The sequence below is a fragment of the Rhamphochromis longiceps genome, linkage group LG20, assembly GCF_057381845.1.
Source record: "Rhamphochromis longiceps isolate RC_006_pf linkage group LG20, R_longiceps_female_GT1.1, whole genome shotgun sequence".
NCBI classification, from domain to species: domain Eukaryota; kingdom Metazoa; phylum Chordata; class Actinopteri; order Cichliformes; family Cichlidae; genus Rhamphochromis; species Rhamphochromis longiceps.
In genome coordinates, this window is record NC_140576.1 from 30,992,268 (window position 1) to 31,019,851 (window position 27,584).

The 27,584-nt window shown below is 36.4% G+C and overlaps 1 protein-coding gene across 1 annotated transcript; it reads left to right on the forward strand.

The window, feature by feature from the left end:
* The first annotated feature begins 1,125 nt into the window (after nt 1-1,125).
* On the forward strand, nt 1,126-27,584 carry LOC146645634 (uncharacterized). Its single transcript, XM_085394703.1, has 26 exons — nt 1,126-1,275; nt 1,356-1,407; nt 1,666-1,809; nt 1,901-2,086; nt 2,755-2,910; nt 3,007-3,174; nt 3,637-3,666; nt 4,197-4,352; nt 4,466-4,633; nt 4,936-4,965; nt 5,740-5,895; nt 6,009-6,176; nt 6,305-6,413; nt 6,498-7,092; nt 7,201-7,253; nt 19,857-19,969; nt 20,094-20,312; nt 21,072-21,275; nt 21,478-21,606; nt 21,700-21,878; nt 24,506-24,682; nt 24,784-26,157; nt 26,252-26,293; nt 26,767-26,817; nt 26,933-26,999; nt 27,233-27,584. Exons 1-26 carry the CDS (start codon nt 1,126-1,128, stop codon nt 27,289-27,291), a joined length of 4,935 nt encoding a protein of 1,644 aa, XP_085250829.1. The 3' UTR covers nt 27,292-27,584.

Genomic DNA, 27,584 nt, shown 5'->3' on the forward strand with positions numbered 1-27,584 from the left:
AATCAGATTTGCGATAGTACTGGAGTTGTTTTGGAGGTTGTGCTGTTCAAGTTGTTTGACCTCCTACATTGAACTCTTTGAAGACCATGAGTATTCACGGAAACAGAAAAGCTATTTACAAAAGGATTTACCAAGTAGGCACTCAAAAATACATACATGAGGTGATCAGGGGAAGTGGAGACACATGAGGACACAGCTGACTAGAATGAAACATAATGACATTAAAGGGGAGAGTAAGACTAAACATGTAGTACAAAGAAACACAAGACCTTTCAAAGTAAAATAGGAGCCATGGGGACACGAGCCAACAGGGAATACTTAACACAGGGATGACTACATAAATGGATCTACTAAAATGGCCTGTATTTATATAGCGCTTTACTAGTCCCTAAGGACCCCAAAGCGCTTTACATATCCAGTCATCCACCCATTCACACACACATTCACACACTGGTGATGGCAAGCTACATTGTAGCCACAGCCACCCTGGGGCGCACTGAAAGAGGCGAGGCTGCCGGACACTGGCGCCACCGGGCCCTCTGACCACCACCAGTAGGCAACGGGTGAAGTGTCTTGCCCAAGGACACAACGACCGAGACTGTCCAAGCCGGGGCTGGAACCGGCAACCTTCCGATTACAAGGCGAACTCCCAACTCTTAAGCCACGATCGCCCGTACTAAACAAGGACTAAAGAAACCTAGAAGCTAATACCAAAGAAAGAAACAATGAATATCAAAATACAAGGAAAACTCAGAACGCTGGGTCACACGACCCAATACCGTGACACAACTGTGATAAGAAAATTAAAACATCAGTTACTATTTTCTTATCTAAGAACAGGAAAGATTATTGGCACTCGAAAATTCTCATACTGTATATAGACCATCAGTTTTTTGTTTTTTTGTTTTTTTGCTTAGTATTACAAGTTGTTGACTTTGACAATGTTTGAAGTTAAACATTTTTAAAACTCTGTTTGCATGCTAACAAATAAACATTGACAGGCTGGTATGATCCAAATACATTTAAACAAGTTGAGCAGCACATTATCTGGAAGGCAGAAAACCTTTTGCCTTCCTGTTGGCTCCCATTTACAGAAGGAATGCCAGCAGCATGACACCGTGAATAATGACTGATTTTATTAAAAGGACTTGTGTTCTTTTCTCTTTAGTTAGGATGACATTACGAAAGGTCTCGTTATGCATCGTTATTCTCCTAGTCATATGGAACTGTCTTAAGTATGAGAGACACAGAGAGTTTCTAAACGGCTTCTTTGAGGTAAGAATAAAAATGAATGAATGTATAATGATGAAAAAATACAGTGAAACAAATCATTTTCCTCCTGGATTTTCTTCCAGGAGTTAATGAGTGCAGAAGAATCCAGCATTCATCTAAGACAAAAAAGAGAAAGTGAGTAAAATTTTAGCAGTGTTACTACAACGTAACACATGTTTGTTGACTAATAATATAATTATATAATAATTGTATTTATTAAAAAAAAACATGCTTTGCAAAGTGCTTTGAAAAACTAGACGAGGGAGGATATTCAATGAACAAGCAGAACTGAATAGCAATAACAGTATCTGACCAAGTCCAGATTATCAGTGTTATCATTGCTTTATGGTTTGTTTGGGTTTTTCTTTTTTTTTCTTTTTTTTTTACCTTTAGCTTCATCAAATTCCACTGAGTATGAGTTCCAAGCTGTTATAAGCGTCTCAAATCTGGAACAATTCCAGTCGATACTGAACACTCTCAGTTTTCCTTTATTGATCAACGCCACTGGTGAGATTACAAGCATTAATACAACAACAGGTAAAACATCCATTTATGTTGCATCTCCATTGCTTGCCAATCTTATTCACTCAAAGTGTCACATTGAACCATTGTGTTGTGTTCTTCTCAGTGTGTTCACCAAACATAACTGCAAACATAACTGGATACCAGTGCACATGTGAGGAGAGCTTTGCTTGGTCATATAACAAATGCATTGACTATGAGGCCTGTGATGCCATCGTTGGTGATACGTGTGGATGCATTAATGGACTTCCAGCAGATGGGCAATATTGCCAGTTAAAAACCAGCAACCCAGGTAGGACTAGGCAAACATGTATCACATGTGATAGGTAAGTAAGTATGTAATGTAAATGTAAGTACATTTATCCAGCATATGTAGTTAGACTGAGGTTTCTACGTCTGTGTTCTGTGAAAGGATTTAATAATGTAATTTTTTTTAAAGTGTAAAGGATGTTGATTTGAATTCTATCCTAAAGCCATAACTTTGTGTAAAAATGGTAAATGGCCTATATTTATATAGCGCTTTACTAGTCCCTAAGGACCCCAAAGCGCTTTACATATCCAGTCATCCACCCATTCACACACACACATTCACACACTGGTGATGGCAAGCTACATTGTAGCCACAGCCACCCTGGGGCGCACTGACAGAGGCGAGGCTGCCGGACACTGGCGCCACCGGGCCCTCTGACCATTTGTATGAAATTTGTTTCAAAGGTTCAGTTGCTGTAGTCGCAATTTTCTTGTTTACGAGAGATATTTAAAATTTATGAAATGTTTGAGAAATGTTTTCTCAGTGTCAACACTAGCTACACCAACAGCTATATCACTAAATGATATATCACATGTAATTTAATATACATGTGATATATGTATTTCACATGTATATTATATATATAAAGTTGCAACAGAAGTAGAAACATCTTAAATAAATGGGGTGATTGTTTTTTGTCTCCTCTACAGTGCCAGTGGAGTATGATATAGACTTTAACTTGCTCTTGCCAGTATCCAGCCTGCCCCCAAATTTCATTGATCTGTTCAGAAACTATGTGGGAAATTTGTCATTCCCCAAAACCATCACTCAGTCTTTAATAATTGAAGACTTGAACTTCACCACATGTAAGAATTTTGTACTCGGACAGATTTAAATGTGTTCATACTCTGGTGCATGGTTTATGAGGTGTGTTTTGTCATTGTTTTGAATGACTTTAACAGGGTGCTATCCAAACTCCACCGGAGGAATGCAGTGTCAGTGTGAGGACCACTTTGGTTGGTCATGTGAAAAGTGTGGCCTATACGGTGCATGCAGTAATGTCACCTCACAAGCCTGTGGATGCATCAAAGGGGTTCCTCCTGATGGAGAGTTCTGTGAACCAAACGCAAGTAAGAAACTTGCAGCTGAAGAAATAGAAGCATTTTAGAAGCATATTAAAGAAACATTAACAGATCTAACATTGCGTTCAAAATCCTTACTGACATTGCTATGACATAACCAAAAGTTATGGACTTCCTCTGAGTGGGGAGTTCTGGCAACCAATCACAAGTAAGAACTGCAATTGTCTAGCTGTTGGATGAACAGACTACTTCCTTTATCAAATAGATGAATGAACTTTTCAACTGTCTGATTACCTAACATTGTGTTATGAGAGTGATTAGACATTAGATATGAATTGCTCTGTGGAAACACACTGCAATTAATTCTATACTCACTGTATTAAAGAAACATTAACACACCTAACACTGCATTCATTATCCTTGCTGACATTTCTATGACATAACCAAAGTCATGGCGTTTAGTTTCTGGCTTGAAATTTAAATAATTAAACATGTAATGTTTTTCCACAGGTGTCGCTCCTTGCCCAACACCACCTCCTGGTATGACAAACATCTTTGATATTCATTTGTGGAAGCACAGTTCAATTCATTCTATACACACTGTATTAAATTATCTGATTGTTTGTGTTCAAAGACACAAATGATCTTGTTATGTTTAATTTGTATTTTGGGTGTGTTATCAAATATCAATATGTAAGAAATTATTTTTACAATGGAAAGTGTATACAATATTTTATTTAGAGAGAAAAACGTGGAGGCCATCAATTTGGCAACAAAGAAAACACTTTCAAAAGATATGGCTACTGTTGTGCTTTAGCTCAGCCGCTGCTAATTTTCTAAAACTTACCAAGTAGCTTTTTAGGCATTGACCTAAACCCATGTGTTGGTAATGGATAAACCTGGACAAGTAACATACTTTAATAAGTAATGCATTCTTAAATGATAAAGGTATTTGAAAATCTGTAACATGCATGAGTCGAACTTGGGTCAGTTTTACATTTTCACGTAAATATAGTTTCCCATCATTGCAACAGTTGTATGTGATGGATTTCCCCTTTTCTCCTTCACAGCACCAGTGGACTTTGATATAGACCTTGAACTGCACATCCCAGCATCTAGTGTGCCCCAGAATTTCAGTGTTGTGCTCAGAAATATTCTGAGAAATTTCTCCTTCCCCAAAATCATCACTGGGTCTTTAACACTGAAAGACTTGAACTTCACCACATGTAAGGACCTGATCTTATTTGACTTCCAACACTCCAACACATTTAATGCTGTTCATATGGTGCTGTATGACTTGTGAACTGTGTTTTGTTATTCTTTTAAATGTCTTGAAAAGGGTGCTATCCAAACTCCACTGGAGGACTCCAGTGTCAGTGTGAAGACCAGTTTGCTTGGTCATGTGGCAAGTGTGATGAGTACAGCACATGCAGTAATGTCACCTCACAAACCTGTAATTGCATAAAGGGATTTCCTCTGAGTGGGGAGTTCTGTCAACCAATCACAAGTAAGAACTGATATCATCTAGCTGTTGGATGAACAGACTACTGCCTTTATCAAATAAATGAATGAACTTTTCAACTGTCTGATTACCTAACATTGTGTTATGAGAGTGATTAGACATTAGATATGAATTGCTCTGTGGAAACACACTGCAATTAATTCTATACTCACTGTATTAAAGAAACATTAACACATCTAACACTGCATTCATTATCCTTGCTGACATTTCTATGACATAACCAAAGTCATGGTGTTTAGTTTCTGGCTTGAAATTGAAATAATTAAACATATAATGTTTTTCCACAGGCGTCGCTCCTTGCCCAACACCACCTCCTGGTATGACAAACATCTTTGTTATTCATTTGTGGAAGCACAGTTCAATTCATTCTATACACACTGTATTAAAGAAACATTGACAGATCTAACACTGCGTTCATTATTTGCAAATTCTTTAAATGTGACACACATTTATACATTCTTATTCTTTAAAAGAATACTGTACAGGATGTTCTAAACATCACCTCTATTGTTTCTTTGTATGCCTGAGATATAGTGTAAACTCTTAAAACATAAAAAATTGTATTTGAAGAAACACCAGACGAACTGAGCATCCCAGTCTCATGGCAGTTTGTGAAGTCATCACTACAGAATTATCTGATTGTTTCTGTTCAAAGACACAAATGATCTTGTTATGTTTCATTTGTATTTTGGGTGTGTTATTAATTATCAATATGTAAGAAATTATTTTTACAATGGAAAGTGTATACAATATTTTATTTAGAGAGAAAAACATGGAGGCCATCAATTTGGCAACAAAGAAAACACTTTCAAAAGATATGGCTACTGTTGTGCTTTAGCTCAGCCGCTGCTAATTTTCTAAAACTTACCAAGTAGCTTTTTAGGCATTGACCTAAACCCATGTGTTGGTAATGGATAAACCTGGACAAGTAACATACTTTAATAAGTAATGCATTCTTAAATGATAAAGGTATTTGAAAATCTGTAACATGCATGAGTCGAACTTGGGTCAGTTTTACATTTTCACGTAAATATAGTTTCCCATCATTGCAACAGTTGTATGTGATGGATTTCCCCTTTTCTCCTTCACAGCACCAGTGGACTTTGATATAGACCTTGAACTGCACATCCCAGCATCTAGTGTGCCCCAGAATTTCAGTGTTGTGCTCAGAAATATTCTGAGAAATTTCTCCTTCCCCAAAATCATCACTGGGTCTTTAACACTGAAAGACTTGAACTTCACCACATGTAAGGACCTGATCTTATTTGACTTCCAACACTCCAACACATTTAATGCTGTTCATATGGTGCTGTATGACTTGTGAACTGTGTTTTGTTATTCTTTTAAATGTCTTGAAAAGGGTGCTATCCAAACTCCACTGGAGGACTCCAGTGTCAGTGTGAAGACCAGTTTGCTTGGTCATGTGGCAAGTGTGATGAGTACGGCGCATGCAGTAATGTTACCTCACAAACCTGTGATTGCATAAAGGGATTTCCTCCTGATGGAGAATTCTGTGAACCAGTCACAAGTAAGGACCTTGTCGTTTTTATAACAAGATGTATTTTTTTTATTCACTTTAAATTCATCAAGTTTGCGTCATGAGTGTTCTCCGTGTCACTAAAACAATATAAGGAATTCTTGAATGTTTCTCCACAGATATCATTCCCTGTCCACCAATGCCAAACACAACAACACCAGATCCTACAACTACAACACCAATGCCAAACACAACAACACCAGATCCTACTACTACAACACCAATGCTAAACACAACAACACCAGATCCTACAACTACAACACCAATGCCAAACACAACAACACCAGATCCTACAACTACAACACCAATGCCAAACACAACAACACCAGATCCTACAACTACAACACCAATGCCAAACACAACAACACCAGATCCTACAACTACAACACCAATGCCAAACACAACAACACCAGATCCTACAACTACAACACCAATGCCAAACACAACAACACCAGATCCTACTACTACAACACCAATGCTAAACACAACAACACCAGACCCTACTATAACAACACCAATGCTAAACACAACAACACCAGATCCTACTACAACAACACCAATGCTAAACACAACAACACTGATTCCAAACACAACTACACCAGATCCTACTACAACAAAACCATTACCAACAACTGCACCAACACCAATTCTAACCAATACAACAATTCTGATGCCAAATACAACCACACCAATGACAGACACAACAACAACACGGGTTTCGAGTACTACAAGAGTGCCAACTACTACAACCACAGCGATGTCAACTACAACAACAACAGCAAACACAACTACTACAATAACACCAACTACTGCTTCTGTTACAACAGATCAATTGACCATAAATGTGGAATTTAGTGACACATACAATAATCCAAACAGTGTTTTTTTCAGAAATGTTAGCACTGCTGTAAGTCTCAATTAGCCCCATCTTTGTGTCATTCAATTTTCACATAATCTCAAACTACTCAATTCAGGTGGTTTAATTCATGTTTGGCAATGTCACTATCTCAAACAGATTCAAGCAGAAGCACAGAAGAACAAAATCACAGCACAATTAATTAAATTCCGGTAAGTCACATTATCTTTTTTAATATACCAATCCTAACAATTGTTTCTTTGTTTAGGTTTTTTTGTTTGTTTGTTTTTTTACAGTTGTTACAGTCTTTGAAAAGTTTCTCCTCTGTGTCAACACTGCAAGTCAAAAGAAAAAATCATTATGTGGCTACCTTGAAGCTTCTTAACATAAATGCCCTACAAAAAAGGGATAACTACAACCTAAAGTTCCACTACCCATGAATCACTTACACACACACCATACTGGCAAAAACATCTAGTATAACATCTGTATAATCATCACCTTATACAGAGGCAGACTGAGACTCTAATACAGGCCAAGAACTTGACTTACAGTTTTTTACAGCCGCTAGGACACATTTCTCAATACTTAGGTCACTTTTGCAAAACTCTTCACACAATTCTCCTAACTGACCTTCAGCTTGGCAAAGCAGTTCATTTCACATTCAAAATGCACTACAACTACCAAAACACTTTATTCAGGTCTCAAATAAATTCATTCTTCCAGAACACTAGCAAAGGTTGACAGCCGACAAACACACTTTGTCACCCACAAAACAATGACCTAAAAAACACTAGCAACATGTAGCATTACACAGTGTTTTCTTGTGTAAAACAAGGACACATCTCTGTTTATAATTTCAATATATGTTACTGGAATGAATTAGACATCATGCAGAATTCGTCAATATTTGTTTATGTATTTTTAGTTTTTTGCACTAAGTAATCCCAAAATACAAGAATTTGTATACACACCATCCACTGATACACATACAATAGTAATGCTAATCTACTCGGTCTTCTCCATTTGGCCACAGGTTCCCATCCACATCACATCTTATGTCATCTAGGGCAATACACCTAGGAAAGAATCTTCTGGCATGCCAGAATTGAAGGAGTTGAAAAATTGAAGGAGTAACACCTGTGTAGATGTTCATCTACAATGAGAATCAGCTGTGGCTGGTTAAACTGCATTTTTAGATTTACAGTTTTTTCTGATTGCTTAAGCACATTTTTTGTAACTATTGGCTAATTTTGCAAAACTCTTCACACAAATAAGAAAACCTGTCACCCAATAATCAAAACATTGTAGTTCTCTTGCAAAAGCAAACACAGCTAGATTAACTCTTCACACCTTCGTAAAAATGGTGTTTCCGTATCAAACAGTACACACAAGCCATCATCTACTAAGCACACAATGCGCCAACTGCACATTGATGGTATGAATACAAAACACATCTGGCTTTTGCTTTCTCTGTGCACAAGGTAGGCTATGTCAGTTTGAGCTCATACTTCTGTCATAGATCCATAAGCATGGAGGGATCCAAACTTCAAGTACTGGGCCCTGTGCTTCGTACGTCGCTTACTACATCCAAGATCAAATGAAACATCCAAGACCAAATCATCGCGCTAACTCTGAGCTCGCTATTCCGGTTCCCCGAACACACCTGTTGTTGACGATTAGTATAGCTGGATGAAGTAATGTGAGATCACTGGGTGGCCCAACAGGGGCTACGCATCGATAGTAGAAACATTGATCGGCAACCCTTTGATTGGTCGGCGAAAATGTCGAAGGAGCGCGCTCGGTATTTTTCGGCAGCAGAGCAAGAACTCTTGAGTGAGGGATTTCAGGAGTTTCAGAGTTTAATTAAAACGCAAGGGAACACTGCAAAGGCTGCAAAAGCAAGGAGAGAGGGCTGGCAGAAAGTTGCTGACAAATCAAACTCGTAAGTAATTCAATAATAACAATAATAATGGAGTGGATTTATATAGCGCTTTTCAAGGTACCCAAAGCGCTTTACAATGCCACTATTCATTCACTCTCACATTCACACACTGGTGGAGGCAGCTACGGTTGTAGCCACAGCTGCCCTGGGGCAGACTGACAGAAGCCAGGCTGCCATATTGCGCCATCGGCCCCTCTGGCCAACACCAGTAGGCGGTAGGGTAGATTTATCATATCACACCATATTATCCAATATTATATTACATTATATTATATTATATTATAATATGTTATATTATATCCCCTTTCACATGAGAGCCACAACAGGACCCACTAGAACATGGGAACAAGTAAAAGTGAAATATAAGAATATTCTACAGAATGGTAATATTTATCACTTATATTGCTTGTCGTCTCTTGGAAAGAGACCCTGAAATAATCTGTTTGTTTGTTCATAACAGCAACCAAGAAAAGGGCAGAGCAAAAAAAAAGACAGGTGGTGGTCCTGCACCCCCTCGTCAACAAGTTGGTTAAGTGAATAATACCCTCACGGGAAAATCGATATCTCTCTATGAGCACACTGTCGCGCTGAGCTAAAGGATCCTGTCTGTCCCGCAATATACGCTGAATTCTGAGGACTCTCCTTATCAATCTTGCACCTTCCGCATGGGTTGCTCGCGTAAACGGACAGGACATGGCTGCGACAGACTTCCCAAATCCACCTTCGCTTTTATAGCCGTGGTCTCTCATCTTGATTACACGAAGTAATTTACAATTACTACTCTGAAATATGAATTACATCTGTAATAATCACATACATGTAATAGAATGTTAATAGTACATTTCCCTTTTTTAGGGAATGACCTGTATGTATCTGTGTGAAATCAATAAAAGGATCAAGTGCTGCATTATCTTTAGTTACATTGATGTTATTTATTTATGGTGAAACAGTGGTGGAATATCGCTGTTGCTTTCGTATGAATGACGCGGACATACCTGCGTGGCCGCGATCTAATCCTGTTTACATAAAGTAAACCTGCTCCCCAGCAGGTTTACGCTTACGGCTCTGTTGCTATGACAGCAAGTCCCGGATGGGCTTCGGGGAACCGAACGATCCAGGATCACGCGAAATCGTCAACAATCTCATCCAGCTAACTCACTTAGCGCGGTACGAAGAACAGGCCCCTGGTGTTTATTCAAACACATCAAAACAAACACAAGTGTTTATTTCCAAGTATAGGATTATTTGCAATCGCCATAATGACTATATGGGTTACTTGGTCTGCAGTGAACATGCTTCCTCTGCCCCCAGCATCTGGTCATCTAGCAATTCTGTAAAGTAACAATTTCAGTATTTTTACATCAATGGTATTGGTGTGTTTCTCATTGGCATATGGCAGTGCTACAAATCTTTGTGCGAAGTGACTGTACTAACCGATTCTCATTTCAAGATGTCCTTATGGTGCTTGCTACAGTGTAGCGGCTCGAGTTAGGCTGGACCCGTTGGCCAGCTACCCTCAGGGTCATTCCACGGTTGATTACATGGTCCACTATTGTAGCTCTGATGTCATCAGCAATTCTATTTCTTACTCTTCCTACCCTTCCTCTCCCCCCTCCTCATCTTCCTCTCCCCCCTCCTCGTCTTCCTCTTGCTCCTCCTTGTCCTTGTCATCCTCTTCATCCTACTTCTTCACCTCCACGTCCTCTTCCTCGGCTTCCTCTACTTCTCACTCTTTCTGCTCCCTCCATTGTACTCCGCACACACAGCTTACCTGTATTATAGTGCTTAGGCTGATTGCAAAGTGAACTAATTATCTAAAAAAGTTTTCACATGTGAAAGTGTGCCAGACAGTTGGCAAATTAGTGTTAATGATAGCCATACATGTGTATACTTTTGCTAGGAGTGTGTTGGAAATTTGGTAATTGAGTGTTGTGCAGTGAATTGTGCCTACAGTTTTGCAAAGTGTGTGTTACAAAATTGCAAACTGAGTGCAAAGCAGTTTTTGTGCTTTTAGTTTTGCAAACTCAGTGAGTGGTTTTGCTATAAGTCTGAATAGTTTTAGAGATTGTGCTACAGGAATCACAGTTAGGGTTTAAGCATTCAGAAAAAACTGTAAAGAATAATATAAGTTTCTACATGCTCCAGAAACCTTCAGATAAAACTCAGCACTTTTCCTCGACATTTTGCCGCAACATTTCAAAGAGCCGTAAAGTAAATAAACGGCAGACGTTTCATGCATACGCAGTACAGGAACGTAGCTTTTTCAGTGTGGATGAAAACAACTGAAAATGATAGTGTGGACGCGGAGTGTTTCTAGACATAAACACCGTTTTCAAATTTATCCAGATTAGTGTAGACGTAGCCTAAGCTGGTGGTGAGGAAATTCACGTAAATCCAGATGAGGCAACCCAGGAGCAATCGTAGAGGTAGGCACATTCAACTGCCACATCTATAAAATCAGTTTTCCTGAGTCATCTATGGACTTGGTGAATAGCAAGGTTAAACTTTAGTGCCCAGGAAAATAGGTCCCAGAGATCTGTTAATTTTAAGAGCTAGAACAACCTGTAAGAAGCATTATGAGATGTGATATTCATACCCTAGTTTTACTTTTGATGCTTCACAAAGAGTTAAAAGAAAAAAAAGGATTGTCCACAATATTAGACTTTAAATGGAGATTGGCATTTGCTTTGCCATGCCTAATCCTTCAGTGCTCCTCACTTTAAAAACAAAGCAGATGGAACATTTTGAGGAAGAGTTTGCTCTCTAAATGGTTCATCTGCTTGTGACAAAATCCGGAGAGCAGTTCTTTATTAAGAGAAACATCACTTTATACGCTTTCACAAACTTTACTCTCCCCTTTCCCTAGTCCTGTTGAAATCACTTTTGACCCAAATGACACCAGTTGCACCATGCTTAAATCCTTTTTTTACTGTTCATCGTGACCTTTGTACAAAAACACCTCCTATTCATGATACTATTGCACTTCATTCATTCAGAATCATTACAGAATGATTACTTCCACTTATTTTGTTACATTTATAATCCTGAATTTTAAGAAAATAACCATAGCGCAAACAAATTTTATATATTCCAGAACTCCATACTTTACCAATAATTATACGGCTAAAGATTCAGCACCTTATTTAGACCGACTCAGGCGGATGAGGCTTTGAGGATTTCAGTCTCTTCAACAGTCAGTCGTATACAGTTTTTCTGGCAACCACCAGAGCAAGATCGTATACAGAGAAGCGTTATTAATCACTCCAGTGCTCTTGAGTCTACTGGCAGCATGCTTTACACCACCACATCCTACACTTTGCATTGCAATTGATGATGTAAGGCTTGGCCATGGAAACCCATTCCATGAAGCTCTCTACACATTATTCTTGAGCTAACCTGGAGGCCACATGAAGATTAGACAGATTTGTCTAAGTATCTGACAAGTCATTGGCTGTAACAATTGACTCTGCTGAAACTTGGCAACATCTGAGCACTATTTTATATTACCCATCACATAAAATCCCCACTGATTGTTTGCCACTAATAATTGTCTCTAGAATATTCAGTACTAAGAAAGGTTCACAGCTGTACCATTCTAGAATTCACTGAGAATGACCCATTTTTTCACAAATGCTAGAGTTCAAATTCAGATTTTATTTGTCACATACACAGTTCAACATGTAGGGAAATGCTTGCGCCCAAGATTTAAGTGGGGGAGTGAAAACCTTTGGCAATATTGTGTATCTAGTGAGCGACAGTTCTCTGTAATAAATAAATAAATGAATGAATTTTAAAAATGCATTGCTAATATCAAAGCTCAGAGGAAAGTGCCCTAACTGCTTTGAGCAGATAGGAGGGAAACAGCAACTCAAATAACCACTTGTTGCAACTAAGCAGTGCTGGGGAGTAACGGAATACATGTACCAGCGTTACGTATTTGAAATACAGAATATGAGTAACTGTATTCCATTACAGTTACCATTTAAAATGATGATATTCAGAATACAGTTACAAATAAAGGAATTACACAGCGGTCTTTTCCTGTTTCATATGTTAGGCAATGCCCTCTCTATTTTTGGTAATTCCACGCCAGTGGAAACCCAAACAAAAATGCATTAAGAGGATCTAATGCCTGGGTCTCAATCTTGCAGCCCATGTCACCCCTACTTGCGGCCTGCATAATGACATGAAGAAATATTTTTCAAAATTATTATTCAAAAAATTATTTAACCCACTGGGGTCGACGGACACGCCGGCACGTCAAAATCGCATGACCAATTTGAATTTGAATTTGAATTTGAATTCAATTTAAGATGAAACAGCAACAAGATGCAGCAACCCAGAGTCTCCTTTTCAACCAATACCAATACTTTGTTCAAAAACTCAATGTGTTATTGTATTTCAAATTATAGCTTCATAATGATTACAGGACATCAGACTACTTGTTCTCATTGTTTAGTTATAAGAATAATCACATAGAAATTAAAAAACCTGAAGTTGTGTGTTAATTGACGCTATTTGAACACGTATATCTTTTCATTTTACATGTATATACTTGCCTGGATATTTCAACAAAAACATTCAACATTCACACTTTCACTCATTCACAGAAGTGCTCTGCCACACTACAAAGGCAATCAGGCAGCTAACTGGGGAAAGGGTAGTGTGCCGTGACTTATGAGATGAAATCTCTGAACACATTTTAATCACCACTATATCACTGTGATTGTGATCACTGTGATCTACATGTGTTTTGAAACTGGGTTTTTGGCGACCTGGTATATGTCAGTGTTTCTGTCTGTAGAGCACACAAAAAGGTTCAGACATTTTTCATTGTGCATGGTTGAGGTTTATTTTTTCCAAAGGAAAATAGGTCTACATATTCAACTTGAACGATAAAAGCAAAGTATCGATCCAATTTCCTTTCCTTCCTTAAACAGCTCCATTTCCTTCCAATTCACCTCTGTGTCAATTTCAAGATCCTGCTTCTTACTTTCAAAGAGCTTCATAACCTCGCTCCTCCATATTTATCTGATCTTCTCCATATGTATGCGTGACTACAGACCTGTTGGGTCTAACACTTAAACGCCGCTGGCTCAGAGACCAATCATTTGTGTACGACCACAGTGCTTTTTGTCTTTTACTTGCTGCAAGGGGAGCCTGAGCTCTTCATCTGATCTCAGCCAACTCCAAACTCTGGGACCCCTCTCACAGTCCTTTTATTAACATCAGTATTTACACAAACATCTCATTAATCATGCGACAGATAAGACACCCACCTGTGAACATGGGACGTGTGTGTCTGCGATGTGTGAGCATGTGATGTCACCAATATCCTCAGTCACCCCATATATGGCGTAACATTTTAACGAACCAGTGTTTAGAAAACAGAGCTGAGCATTCTTGCTAAAGATCTAATCACCTTGCTAAAGATCTAATCATCTTGCACAATGACAACCATATTGATGCACAATTCTCTAACAGGACTTTTAGTTGCTCTGCCCCAAGACTTTAGATGCACTTCCACCAGCTCTTCAAACTACAAACTCTCTCTGTACTTTTAAAACACGTCTCAAAACCCATCTATTCAGAACTCCATACCCTTTTATACTTGTTTATATACTTTCATGCTTGTTTTTTTTTTTTACCTTATGTTTAAATTTTGTTTTGCTATACTTTATTATATTGTATTGTTGTATTATTGTAAGGTGACCTTGGGGGTCTTAAAGGCACCTATAAATAAAATGTATTATTATTATTATTATTATTATTATTATTATTATTGTTATTATTAATAATAAGGCAAGGCAAGGCAAGTTTATCTGTATAGCACAATTCAACAACAATGTGATTCAAAGTGCTTTACAGAGACATTAGAAACAAAAACAAATAAAAAGCATGATTTAAAATTGATTAAAACAAGCAAACAAACAAACTAATTAACAAACAAACAAAACAGTATATAAAATCAAAACAGATAAAATCAGAACAATAGATAAAATCAGTAGTTAAATGTAAGTTTTGAAATTTAAGCTTAAAAGTTTTCTTCTACAACATCAGCTGTAACTGCTGCTACTTCACTGATGAACAGTTTAAGCACACCATCAACACGGAAAATAAATTATCAATAATCCATTTTAATAGCAGAAGTCTGTATGCCAACTTCAACAATATAAAGGAATATCTAAATGAGTTGGCAAATCCATTTGGAATTATTGCCATTTCTGAAACATGGATCAATGCGGAGAAAGGAATGGACTTTGGACTGGAGGGATATGAAGTGAATTTTGTAAATAGAAGGAACAAGAGTGGAGGGGGAGTAGCTGTGTATGTGGATAAAAACCTAAACTACAAGGTGGTAGAAAGTATGACAACTGTAATTGATAATTTACTAGAATGTATAACAATTGAAATTTATAAGGAAAAAGAAAAAAATGTAATAATTAGCTGTATATATAGAACACCTGGCTCTAGTATTCAAGTATTTAATGACTTCATAGAGGAAATATTCTCTAAAACAAATCAAAAAGTTATGTTTATCTGTGGTGATTTTAATATTGACCTGTTGAATCCAAAAAAGCATAAAATGACCGACGAATTCCTAAACACTATGTACAGTTTGAGTTTACATCCTAAAATAACCAGGCCTAGCAGAATTACACCACATTGTGCCACCTTACTTGACAATATTTTCACTAACAATATGGAAAACAACATTGTGAGCGGATTATTAATTAATGACATCAGTGATCACCTACCAGTTTTTGCAGTTTATGACACTAATTATAAGAAAAATCAGCATGAAGAACAACTGAGATACAGACGTGTAAGGACAGAAGAAACTATGACTGCATTTAAGAACGATCTATTAAATCAGGACTGGGACAATGTGTACAAAGAAGCTGATATTGATATTGCATATGGCATATTTTTAAGAATATTCATGGAGTTGTACGATAAAAACTGTCCAACAATAAAATACAACAGAAAGCACAAATATTCAGATAGACCATGGCTCACTAAGGGTTTACAAAATGCATGTAAAAAGAAAAATACACTCTATAGGGAATACCTAAAACCAAGAACAAAAGATGCTGAAAATAAATATAAAAAATACAAAAATAAGTTGACCAATATTATACGTGTATGTAGAAAGGAGTATTATAGTAAAATATTGAACAACAATAAACATAATATGAAAGGAATATGGGATGTTTTAAACGGTATCATTAAAAATAATTCTGGACAACAAAGTTATCCACAATACTTTATCGATAATGGCAATATTATGGAAAACACTGCTGATAAGGTCAACAGCTTTAATCATTATTTTGTAAATATTGGACCAAAACTGGCAGAACAAATTCCTGAGTCACTGCCATCAGTAGAATGTAGTGAAAACCTGATTGATAGGAACCCTAACTCAATGTTCCTCACATCAGTGGAGGAAAAAGAAATAATACACATGTGTAAATATAAAACATCTACTGATTGTAATGATATTGACATGAAAATCGTCAAGAAGGTCATTGAAGGAATTGTAGGACCTCTAACATATATTTGCAACTTATCATTTCAGACGGGAAAAGTGCCAAACAAAATGAAAATAGCTAAAGTTGTGCCGCTGTATAAAACCGGGGATAGACGCCACTTCACAAATTACAGGCCTGTTTCTTTACTACCACAATTCTCCAAAATCCTAGAAAACCTGTTTAATAAACGATTAGACAAATTCTTAGATAAATATAAATTACTCTCTGACAGTCAATATGGATTCAGATCAAAAAGATCAACATCTCTGGCATTAATCGAATCAATTGAGGAGATTACGAATGCTATAGATCAGAAACAGTATGCAGCTGGAGTATTTCTGGATCTCAAGAAAGCATTCGACACAATCAATCATGACATATTAATTAATAAACTGGAACGGTATGGGATTAGGGGGGTTGTACTGCAATGGGTGAAAAATTATTTAAGTGACCGGAAACAATTTGTGAAGCTGGGTGTCCATTCCTCATCATGCTTGGACATTGCTTGTGGTGTTCCACAAGGCTCTGTACTGGGTCCAAAATTATTTATTATTTATATAAATGATATTTGTAAGGCATCTGATATATTAAAATTTGTATTATTTGCAGATGACACAAATATTTTTTGTTCTGGGGGGAATCTAAAGGAGCTGCTGGATACAATTACTTCAGAAATGTGCAAAATTAAAAAATGGTTTAACAGGAACAAACTATCGCTAAATCTAAGTAAAACTAAAATTATCTTATTTGGGAATTCCCTTAGAAATGCACAAGTGCAGATTCATGTAGATGGTGTGGAAATTGAAAGAGTACTTGAACATAAGTTTCTTGGTGTGATTATAGATGATAAATTAAACTGGAAATCTCATATAAATCATATACATAACAAAATTTCAAGAAGTGTCTCAATCTTGAGTAAAGTAAAACACATTCTGGACCACAAATCACTCCACATTCTCTATTGTTCCCTGATTGCACCGTATTTGAATTACTGTGCAGAGGTTTGGAGCAATACTTACAAATGTTCGCTATCATCAATCTTTATATTACAAAAAAGGGCCATAAGGATAATCCATAAAACTGGTTACAGAGATCATACAAATCCACTATTCTTAAAATCAAAAATTCTAAAATTCACAGATCTGGTTCATTTTCTCACAGCACAAATTATATATAAAGCAATAAATAACCTGCTTCCTGACAATATTCTAAAAATGTTTTCTAAAAGGGAACGGGGATACAATTTGAGGGGGGAATTAAATTTAAAACATCCTCGTATCCGTACAACATTAAAAAAAATTTGCATCTCTGTGAGTGGAGTGAAGCTGTGGAACAGACTAAGTAAAGATATGAAGCAATGTCCAAGCATGGCGCAGTTTAAAAGCGGTTTAAGGATACGGTTTTTACAGGGTACAGGGAAAAGGTAGAGATTTGATAGGGTGTTCTTGTCTAATATTTTCATGTGTGTGCGCATGCACGGGTTTGTTGGTATGGGTATATATATATATATATATATATATATATATATATATATATATATATATATATATATATATATATATATATATATATATAATTGTAGGCTGTGTATCCTTGAGGTGTTAATGGGGTTATTGAAAATGTGTATATGTGCGTATGTGTGTATATACGTATGTATGGATAGATAGAAACATATATGTGTATATATTTAAAAAATAAAAAATAAAAATTACACATAACATATAATGTAATTGCAAGGAGGTATTTCTGTAGTCTATTGATACTAGATAGTGGAAAAGGGGTGGGATTAAATAAGCTTATGCTTCTTCCTGCTCCTTTTTGAACATGGACGTTATTTGGAGTTGTGGTTGCTCGTTTTCCTTTTGTTTGCTTTGTTCATTTGTCTCTTTTAATTCTATTTTTTTTATACTTTTTCAACATGTTCAAAATAAAGATTCAATCAATCAATCAATCAATCAAAGTGTGGATTTGGTGCTTTATTAAAATGCAGCTGAGAATAGGTGAGTCTTCAACCTGGATTTAAATAAACTGAGTGTTTCAGCTGATCTGAGGCTTTCTGGGAGTTTGTTCCAGATATAAGGAGAATAAAAGCTGAATGCAGCTTCTCCGTGTCTGGTTCTGACTCTGGGAACTGATAAAAGACCAGATCCAGATGACCTGAGGGATCTGGAAGGTTCATACTGGGTCAGGAGGTCACTGATGTATTTTGGTCCTAAACCATTCAGAGCTTTATAGACCAGCATCAGAACTTTAAAGTCTATCCTCTCACGGACAGGCAGCCAGTGTAAAGACCTCAGAGCTGGACTGATGTGGTCCACTTTTTTGGTCTTAGTGAGGACTCGAGCAGCAGAGTTCTGAATGAGCTGTCTGACGGATTTTTTAGGTAGACCTGTAAAGATGCTGTTACAGTAATCAAGCCTACTAAAGATGAATGCATGGACTAGTTTTTCCAGGTCCTGTTGAGACATCAGATCTTTTATCCTTGAAATATTCTTGAGGTGATAGTAAGCTGATTTTGTTATTGTCTTAATGTGTTTTTCTAAGTTTAGGTCTGCATCCATAACTACACCCAAATTTCTCGCCTGGTTTGTGGTTTTTAGGTGTATAGATTGAAGTTCTCTGGTGACCTGTAATCGTTTTTCTTTGGCGCCAAAGACTATGACCTCAGTTTTGTTTTTGTTTAGCTGGAGAAAATTGTGGCACAACCAGTCATTAATTTCCTCAATGCATTTACCAAGAGCCTGTACAGGGCCTCGGTCTCCTGGCGACATTGTGATATATATTTGTGTGTCATCTGCATAGCTGTGGTAGTTTATTTTGTTGTTCTTTATAATCTGTGCCAGTGGGAGCATGTAAATGTTAAACAGAAGGGGTCCCAAGATGGAACCTTGGGGAACTCCACATGTGATACTTGTCTGCTCAGATGTGAAGTTACCTATTGATACAAAGTATTTCCTGTTTTCTAAGTATGTTTTGAACCAGTTTAGTACAGTTCCTGAAAGACCTGCCCAGTTCTCCAGTCATTTGAGTAATATGTTGTGGTCATAATAATAATAATAATAATAATAATAATAATAATAATAATAATAATAATAACTTGATTTTACCAAATGGTAAACTACTAACTCGTAAATTGAAGAAAAATGTGAGGTTTTTGGAGAATTCTTTTTAAGTTAAGTATAGTGCAAAGCTATTTAGGGGATTGGATTCCAAGTGCTAGTAGACTGAAAATATAAAACTATGACTCAACTATCATTGACTTATCTGTAGGTGTGAGAGTGAAAATGTACATTACATGCCAGAAATGTTAGCGTTTCCAATCCTTTTCCATATTATAGGAGTGGAAGCACCATCGCTGAATATAATGTCACTGCTGCTACTACAGTCATCCAAACACTAAACAATGGAATTTTTGACCAGCTAGCAAAAATCTACTCTATGATATCAGATGGTAAGCACTTGTCTACATTTGTGATTTTATTCAATTTTACATATATGTTTAATGTCATATCAAAAAACACATGAGATCAGATGATTGTTTAATCATTTTTTTATATTTATGTTCATTTTTATAGAGCCACGTTTTCTGGATTTTAAAATTGAAGGTAGTGGATTTTGGGAGGATAAAGTCATTGTAACATGTGGCCATCCACCATTGGATCTCTTTGGTACTGACTGGAGAGCAGAGTGGAGACGTGATGGCAATGTCATAGTTGCAGATAGAGTACATACCATTTCAAAAAACAACAGTCACTCAGTCTTATCTGTGTCACAGTTCATTCGTGCTGACAGTGGTAAGAAGCAAACAACTGCATTCCATGGGGAAATTCACAAATCATATACATTTAAAATGCAAGTGTAGTCTCAGCATTTTTTAGTGATTCAGCAAGTGCAATTACAACATTCTGATTGGCTTAAGGGTAAAACTTGTTTGGTTCAGAAAAAAACATCACATGTATCTTTTATCATAACTCTTTTACGTGGCCTATCGACACAATTTAAAATCTGGTATATAGTTTGAAGTCCGCACTTCTGACCCAAGTTGAAATGGAGTCGCTGGGTCGCTGCAACCCCAGAGGGTTAAGGAAAACGTTGTTACTGCAATGGAGCAATCAATATTAGTGCAGAAGGACTGAAATCATTTGATTTAAATAGTTAAACCATTGCTGTTGCACAAGCCTTTCTCAAGAGAAAGAAATACCAAATTACAAGTGCCAGTGTAAATGTGTACTTGTGTGAACACAGATGTCAACTAATTCATATTAGAAATCCTATTTAAATTTGGAAATAAGTGGTTGCTGAGCTCTTAATAATATAACAGTAAAATAAAATGTTGCTAGACAGAGAATGGTATTCTTGAAACAAAATGGAGCAAAAACTCGTTATCAGCTACATTATTGCTTTTTTGTAGGAAACACTGAATCTGCATAGGAGAACCAGCCATATTACAACTGTATAATACAGAAATAAGTGACACTGTCAACCCATATATTATTATTTTTGTTTGGCAACACAATTTTATTTATGTATATAATAATTTACTTTCATTCCAGGAAATTATGAATGCAGGCTCATACGGGAAAAGGATGAATCATTTTATCGACAACGATCCAATGGAGCCTTCACACTCAAAGAGAAACCCTTGATCAGAGTGGACCCAATTCAAAAATTTTTGAATTGTAGTGGTCAAAATGTGCCACTAAGCTGCACTGTCAACAATGACTACAATATTAATTTCACAAACGTGAATATTAGCGGTAAATCTGAAACAAAGAATCAACAAAATGCAAATCAGCTATTGGGAAATAATTTCTCTGCTCATCTTGCAATACTTACGTTATTTACTAATATGAGACAAAACTTTTTAAAAACTAGTCTGATTAATATTACATCAGATCTGAATGTTTAGCTTGTATTGCTATTCATATTGACTTTGTTGTTTCTGCGATTTATCCAAAGGTAAAAAAAGCATTTCCTATCAATATAAAACTGATAGCTGTACAGACAAAGAGCAGGATAATATTACCTGTCAATCAACTACCTATCCTGAATTCAAAGAAACAATAACACTCAGATTTTACAAAGGAAGTGAGTATTAACACATTATAAAGCAATTTATTAAATTCAGGTTAAAAATTATCTACATTTAATAAGGTCTTTTTTTTGTTTTTGTTTTATTAGATCCTCAAATGTGTGATGATAAAGAATTTGGAAAGGCAGTTAATGGTTCCAGAGCCAGAATACCCTGTGCAAACAATGAGGAAGGAGAAAAGAGTGCATTGTGCAACATCACAACATATACTGAAATACGAGACACCTGCATACTGCAACCCATTAAGGAGCTGCTTGACCAATCTGAGGTGACGTATATAAACTGCCATGTTCTTTTTAGTTCTTTGTATTGTGGAAAATGTACCTTAGAGATAAATCACAATATTACATATTTTAAAGAGTTTAGAAAGTTCACCTAAGTGAAGCCACAAAAATATTACACAAACCTCTCTTTAAGTTACTCTTTTAATTAAAGTTAATTTGCTATGTGTTTTACTTGACAACTGTGACTATAAATTTCAAAACTAGATTATATCAAATGGTAAGATAGGCTCTTAAATGACTAATTTTTTCTACTCTACATTTCAATTTTGCTGATGATGGAAATGACCATGTAATGTAATGTAAAATATAAATGGTTCTCAACACAATCCTGTTGATTCTATTCTGGGCTATAATGGAAGATGAATCCACCTCTCAAATTATTACAGCTCCTTCAACCAGTTTCCAAATGGATGGTATCCTGTTAGACAGCAAAACGATCATGGTCTTAGGATTAAGTGGTGTTTTTATTTCTTGGTGAACATACTTGAGTTTTAGTTGACTTTAGTTTTCTAGTGTTAGTTTCAAGTTCCAGGGCTCTATGTACTACAAAGTAAGTTAAATATATACAGGGATTCTTTCCATTATTTGGATTCAATTGCCCTAACGTCAAACATCACAACTACTAAGTTAACTAAGTTTCAGCTATAAAATTAGAGATATAATTCTCCTCTTTCAAGGAACATTTGAATTCTCTCTCTAGCCCAAAATGGTTAAAGCATTACAGTGATGTGAACTGCACATGTTAACTAGTATCTAGTAGAAGCTGATTTTTCTGTCTGTGTTCAGACAACAGTACCTTCTGAATGCGTTGTGCTAACATGATACTTAAAATATCACCATAAAGCTTGTCTTCTCTTCCTTCCGAAAGCATCAGAGCTGGGGCAGGTGCTGTGCCAATGGTGAAAAAAAAGAGTTAAATAAATGTTTAAATTTGCATAACGCAGTTTTAGTTATTATTCTTTCAGCTGGAACCTTGATGTTGTTTAATAGTCTGAGAATAAGTAAAATACAAATACAAAATGTAGGAAATGTAATATTCCCTAATTTAAAGTAACCAATTTATATTGTCCACAAGTACAAATAGATGCCCCTAAATTGTACGTGCTTTGGAGTTTGTATGTGCTTTTCGAGTTTTGGGAGCTGAAAGAGCCGGTTCTCTAAAAGGAGCCGGAAATCCCATCACTACAGAAAACCCTGGTTCACCCCAAAGTTACCCGGATAAGACAAAGTTCTGCTTCATAGTACAAACCTCAGAAAGCTAAAAAGAAAAAAAAAGATAAAAAAGGATAACCACTGCACCAAAAAACCCCGCACAACAGAAATTAAAGTAAGCTGCAATGAGTCAATGCTTATCAAGTCCTTTAACTTTGTGCAATACATGTTTTACAGTTTTATACCATTTGTGATGACAGACAAACTGTTAATACAATTTGTGATGACAGACAAACTGTTAATACAAAATAAACTTGTCACCCATTTAATAAAAATAAAACTTGTCAAATAAATAACCACAAAGTAAGCAGGTAGTTTAAGTTTATAAAGTATGCACAAAAAAACACTTTTTCAATAAATAACCACAAAGTAAGTAAGTAGTGTTTCTTTGTTTTGCCACTACAGCACTATTTACAATTTGTGATCAGAAGACATGGAAGGCACAAATGAAACACGGTATTAGCGATGGTAAATTCGATTCTTTTTACTGAATCGAGTTTTAATGAGTCACTTACCAAAGTGAATCGGTTTTTTAGTCATTTGATTCACTGTGTCAGTTGACCAGAGAGTGCAAAAAATGTACATTTTCAATCAAACTTAATTTGTTTCCCTTTTCATGTAAATCCTACTGCTAAGATGAATGATTCTAAAAGAAAACAACTATTTTATAGAGCAAAAAAGAGCAAAAACATTTCTAAAATTAAGCAATTTCCTATCAAAGTTGCTTAATAAACATTTATTTTATTTTATTTTATTTTATTAGTATTTTCCTTAAATGTGTTAAATATATATTTTCTCATCTAAATGTCCACTGAGCTGTGAGCCAGGGGGCGGTAATGCGCCTTAACATTGGTTGCCAACCAAGAAGAAGAAGAAGCTGTGAGCCAGGAGGGAGGGGGTGAGCGAGTCCTAAGTGATTCGCTTAGGCAGAGCGATGCTACTGTGAACCGAGGAGCTATTTTCTTGATGTGAGCTTCTACTCAGGGTTTTTTCTTCCAGTTCAGAGCAGAAGTTTTTTTGTTACGATACTGGATGTTGTGTTTTTCTCCACAATTTTAATTATAAGCTAGATACATTGCTGCTAAAAGCAACAGGGATGAGTCAGTGAGTCAGTTGGGCTTGTGAATCATGATTCATGAGTCAGTAAAGTGATTCTCGAGTATTGAACGATTCATTCATGATTCGCGCATCACTACACGGTATTCACTGTTCGGTTTATAACTGCAGGCAGATTAAGGTTAAAAGACTGTAGTAAACGTAAGCCAGATTCTGTGAGGATTTCTACAAACAAAAACCTTTGAGATAGGAATTAGTAAATAGGAAGCCCAAGTTTGTCATTCTAACTTAAACATTGAGTTAAATTGTGAAACTAAATACTTTTTCTCTTCAACTCTTGCAGGTCTTGACTGCCACTACACTGCCAGCATTTTTGCAACAGCTCAGCAATGTTACTAATGGGAATTCTGAGCAAGTGGTTAACTCACCTAAAAATATTGATGCTGTTGTTCAAATCCTCAGAAATGTAGCCAACAGAATAGAATTATTCAATATCTCAATCAATGAAAACTCAATGAAGGTACATGCTAGTTTACTGAAGTTTGAGTATTCTAAATAATACATGCTTTTTTTTAATTTTGTATTTGTTTATTCAATCTAATACTTTTTTTTTTACTGTAGGATATCCTGATAACTGCAGGTGTTCTCACCACAGATCAGGCAAGGGACTCATGGAACTTTCTGAACAAAAACAATGAAAGTATCTCGTATAACATCTCTAACCCTGACGGTGTTAGTTCATCATTATTGCAGTCTCTTGAAATAATAACAAAACACCTTGCCAGTTTCAATAATTCTGGTATTGACACGCCTTTTATCATCTTGAACAGAACTATATACACAAACCCTATCATTGGTGATTTTAATTCTTCAGTGGTGATAGAAATACCACAGAATGAGGGTAAAAATAAGTCAATCACAGTGATAACATTTGCCTCGCTGAATAATGTACTCCCTGCAAGAGAAATAGACAATTCATCGATTAAGGTCATCGGTGGCAGGGTTGTACTTGTTCAGTCCAGTGGCCAAATCAATAATATCTCTTTGACATTTGATATTTTAAATGATACACTGAGAGATCCAAAATGTGTCTTCTGGAACTTCAGTCTCCTTAATGGTCTCGGAGGATGGGATGATGAGGGCTGTGAAGTGGTAAATACAAATGAAACTGGAACTGTCACCTGCAACTGCAACCACCTGACCTCATTCTCTATCCTGATGTCACCAAACAGTCCAATTAGCCCAATTTTGGACTATATAACCTACATCGGAGTTGGCATTTCCATGGGTTCCTTGGTCATATGTCTCATCATTGAAGGCCTCATATGGAGAAAAATAAGAACGAATGAAACCTCTTACCTGCGTCATGTTTCCATAGTTAACATTGCTGTGTCCCTCCTGATTGCAGATATTTGGTTTATAATTGGAGCAGCCATTTCAGATGCAAATCATAAAAACCACTCAGCATGCACTGCAACTACCTTTTTTATCCATTTGTTCTACCTAGCTCTGTTCTTCTGGATGTTTGCCTCAGCTTTGTTGCTGCTCTACCGTACAACTAATGTCTTTGGTGGGGGTTTGTCTAAAGCATCTATGCTGGCCATTGGATTTTCTCTAGGCTACGGAGCTCCTCTAATCATAGCAACAGTAACTATAGCTGCAACTGCACCAGACAACAAATATATCAGAGAAAATGTAATCTGCTGGCTCAACTGGGATGAGTCCAAAGCTCTACTGGCGTTTGTGATTCCTGCACTTTCAATAGTGCTGATAAATCTCATTATCCTGGTTGTGGTTTTGTACAAAATTATAAGGAGAAGGGTTGGAACAACTGCTGCACAAGCAGGTGAAAAGAGCGTTTTACTGGTTATTGTCAAGAGCTTGGCTGTGCTTACACCATTTTTTGGAATAACTTGGGGTTTGGGAGCTGGACTTCTGGTGCATCCAAGAGACATAGGAATCAATATTGCATTCGCACTCTTCAATTCGCTACAGGTACAAATAAACTTTTTACCTTTTTATACCATAATAGCAGAATCTTTAATCACTGAATCCTTGATAACGGACATTACTCTGTCTTTTAAAAAAGGGCTTCTTTATTTTGGTGTTTGGAACACTGCTGGATGGTAAGGTATGTACAGCTCAATTTTAAGTCAAGTTAATGAATAAGTGCTTATTGTTGAATTACTTTAAATTAATGTTAAATGATATAATTTGGTTTAACCAACAAAGTGCTTAATGTCTACAAACCTTTACTGACAAAGGAATATGAATTGTAATAATACTACACTAAAATCCTCTTGTCAAGTCAAACTTCTGCCTTTTAGTGCCATTTCATGGTTTCTCTGTAAATCCATATAAATGACTAATTCAGACTTGATGGTGAAAGTATCAAACAGCAGGTGGGCCCACACTTCAATAAATAACAGTTATATGTATGTGTTCGTATCCCACACAAGCACACAAAAAAGCAAGATAAACATCACCATAGACTTACAAAAAGATTCCTTTTAGTGTTTGGCTGGGCATCATGAATTAATTTACTTTTACAGCTAACTTGTGCAACTTCCATTGTAGTGTAACATTTGAGATTTCACTTACCAGGTGCGGTCAGCAATATCATCATATGCACGACCGTCCAGAAGTGGGACAGGGGTAAGAACAGTTTTCGTGTTCCTTTTTTCTTTCCTTATTTTTGGATCTCAGCCAACTTGTTTTTTGTTTTGTTTTTTCAAATATTGCATGATTTGTTTTTTGTATTGTATTTTAGAGCACAAGTGCTGGAAACTCATCGTCAAGTGGACTTCGATTTTTAAGGAACTGGAGACGTGGAAGAGGTAAATAACAATTAAAAAATTAACATAAAGATGCAGGAAAAGCTGTGTGTTGTTAGGTGTGCTTGTACCTTAATCAGGCAGTCCAACACAGAAAACAATTGGATGGGTTGCACATTAACACAAATTAATTTTTTTAATTTTATTTATTCATACAATTATTTTACTTCTTACTTCAGTGTCTACTGTGTATTATTTTTTGCCACAGATTAACTATACTGCTCTGTTTTTTTTAGATGGCTACAACATGACATCCAGTGCATCCAGTGATTTACATTCAGCTAGCAACACATAATGAATGCAGAAATCTGTGGTTATTCAGATAACCAACAAGAAGTCAGGCTTTTCTTTGTTCCTTTTTTCCATAGTATCAGTGAGTTAATCTGTTGTGTTTTTATTAATAGCTTATATAATATTTAATCCCAGAAGAATTTGGCTTGGTTTTTAAGGAAAACAAATAAAGAAAAATATGTGTGATCACCAAAATATTTTTGAATGGCATAATAAATTTTGGAATTGTAATCAAACTTTAAAAAAAATTATGTCATCGTTTTCATCTTTGATTTTGATTTGCATGCATGATTATCA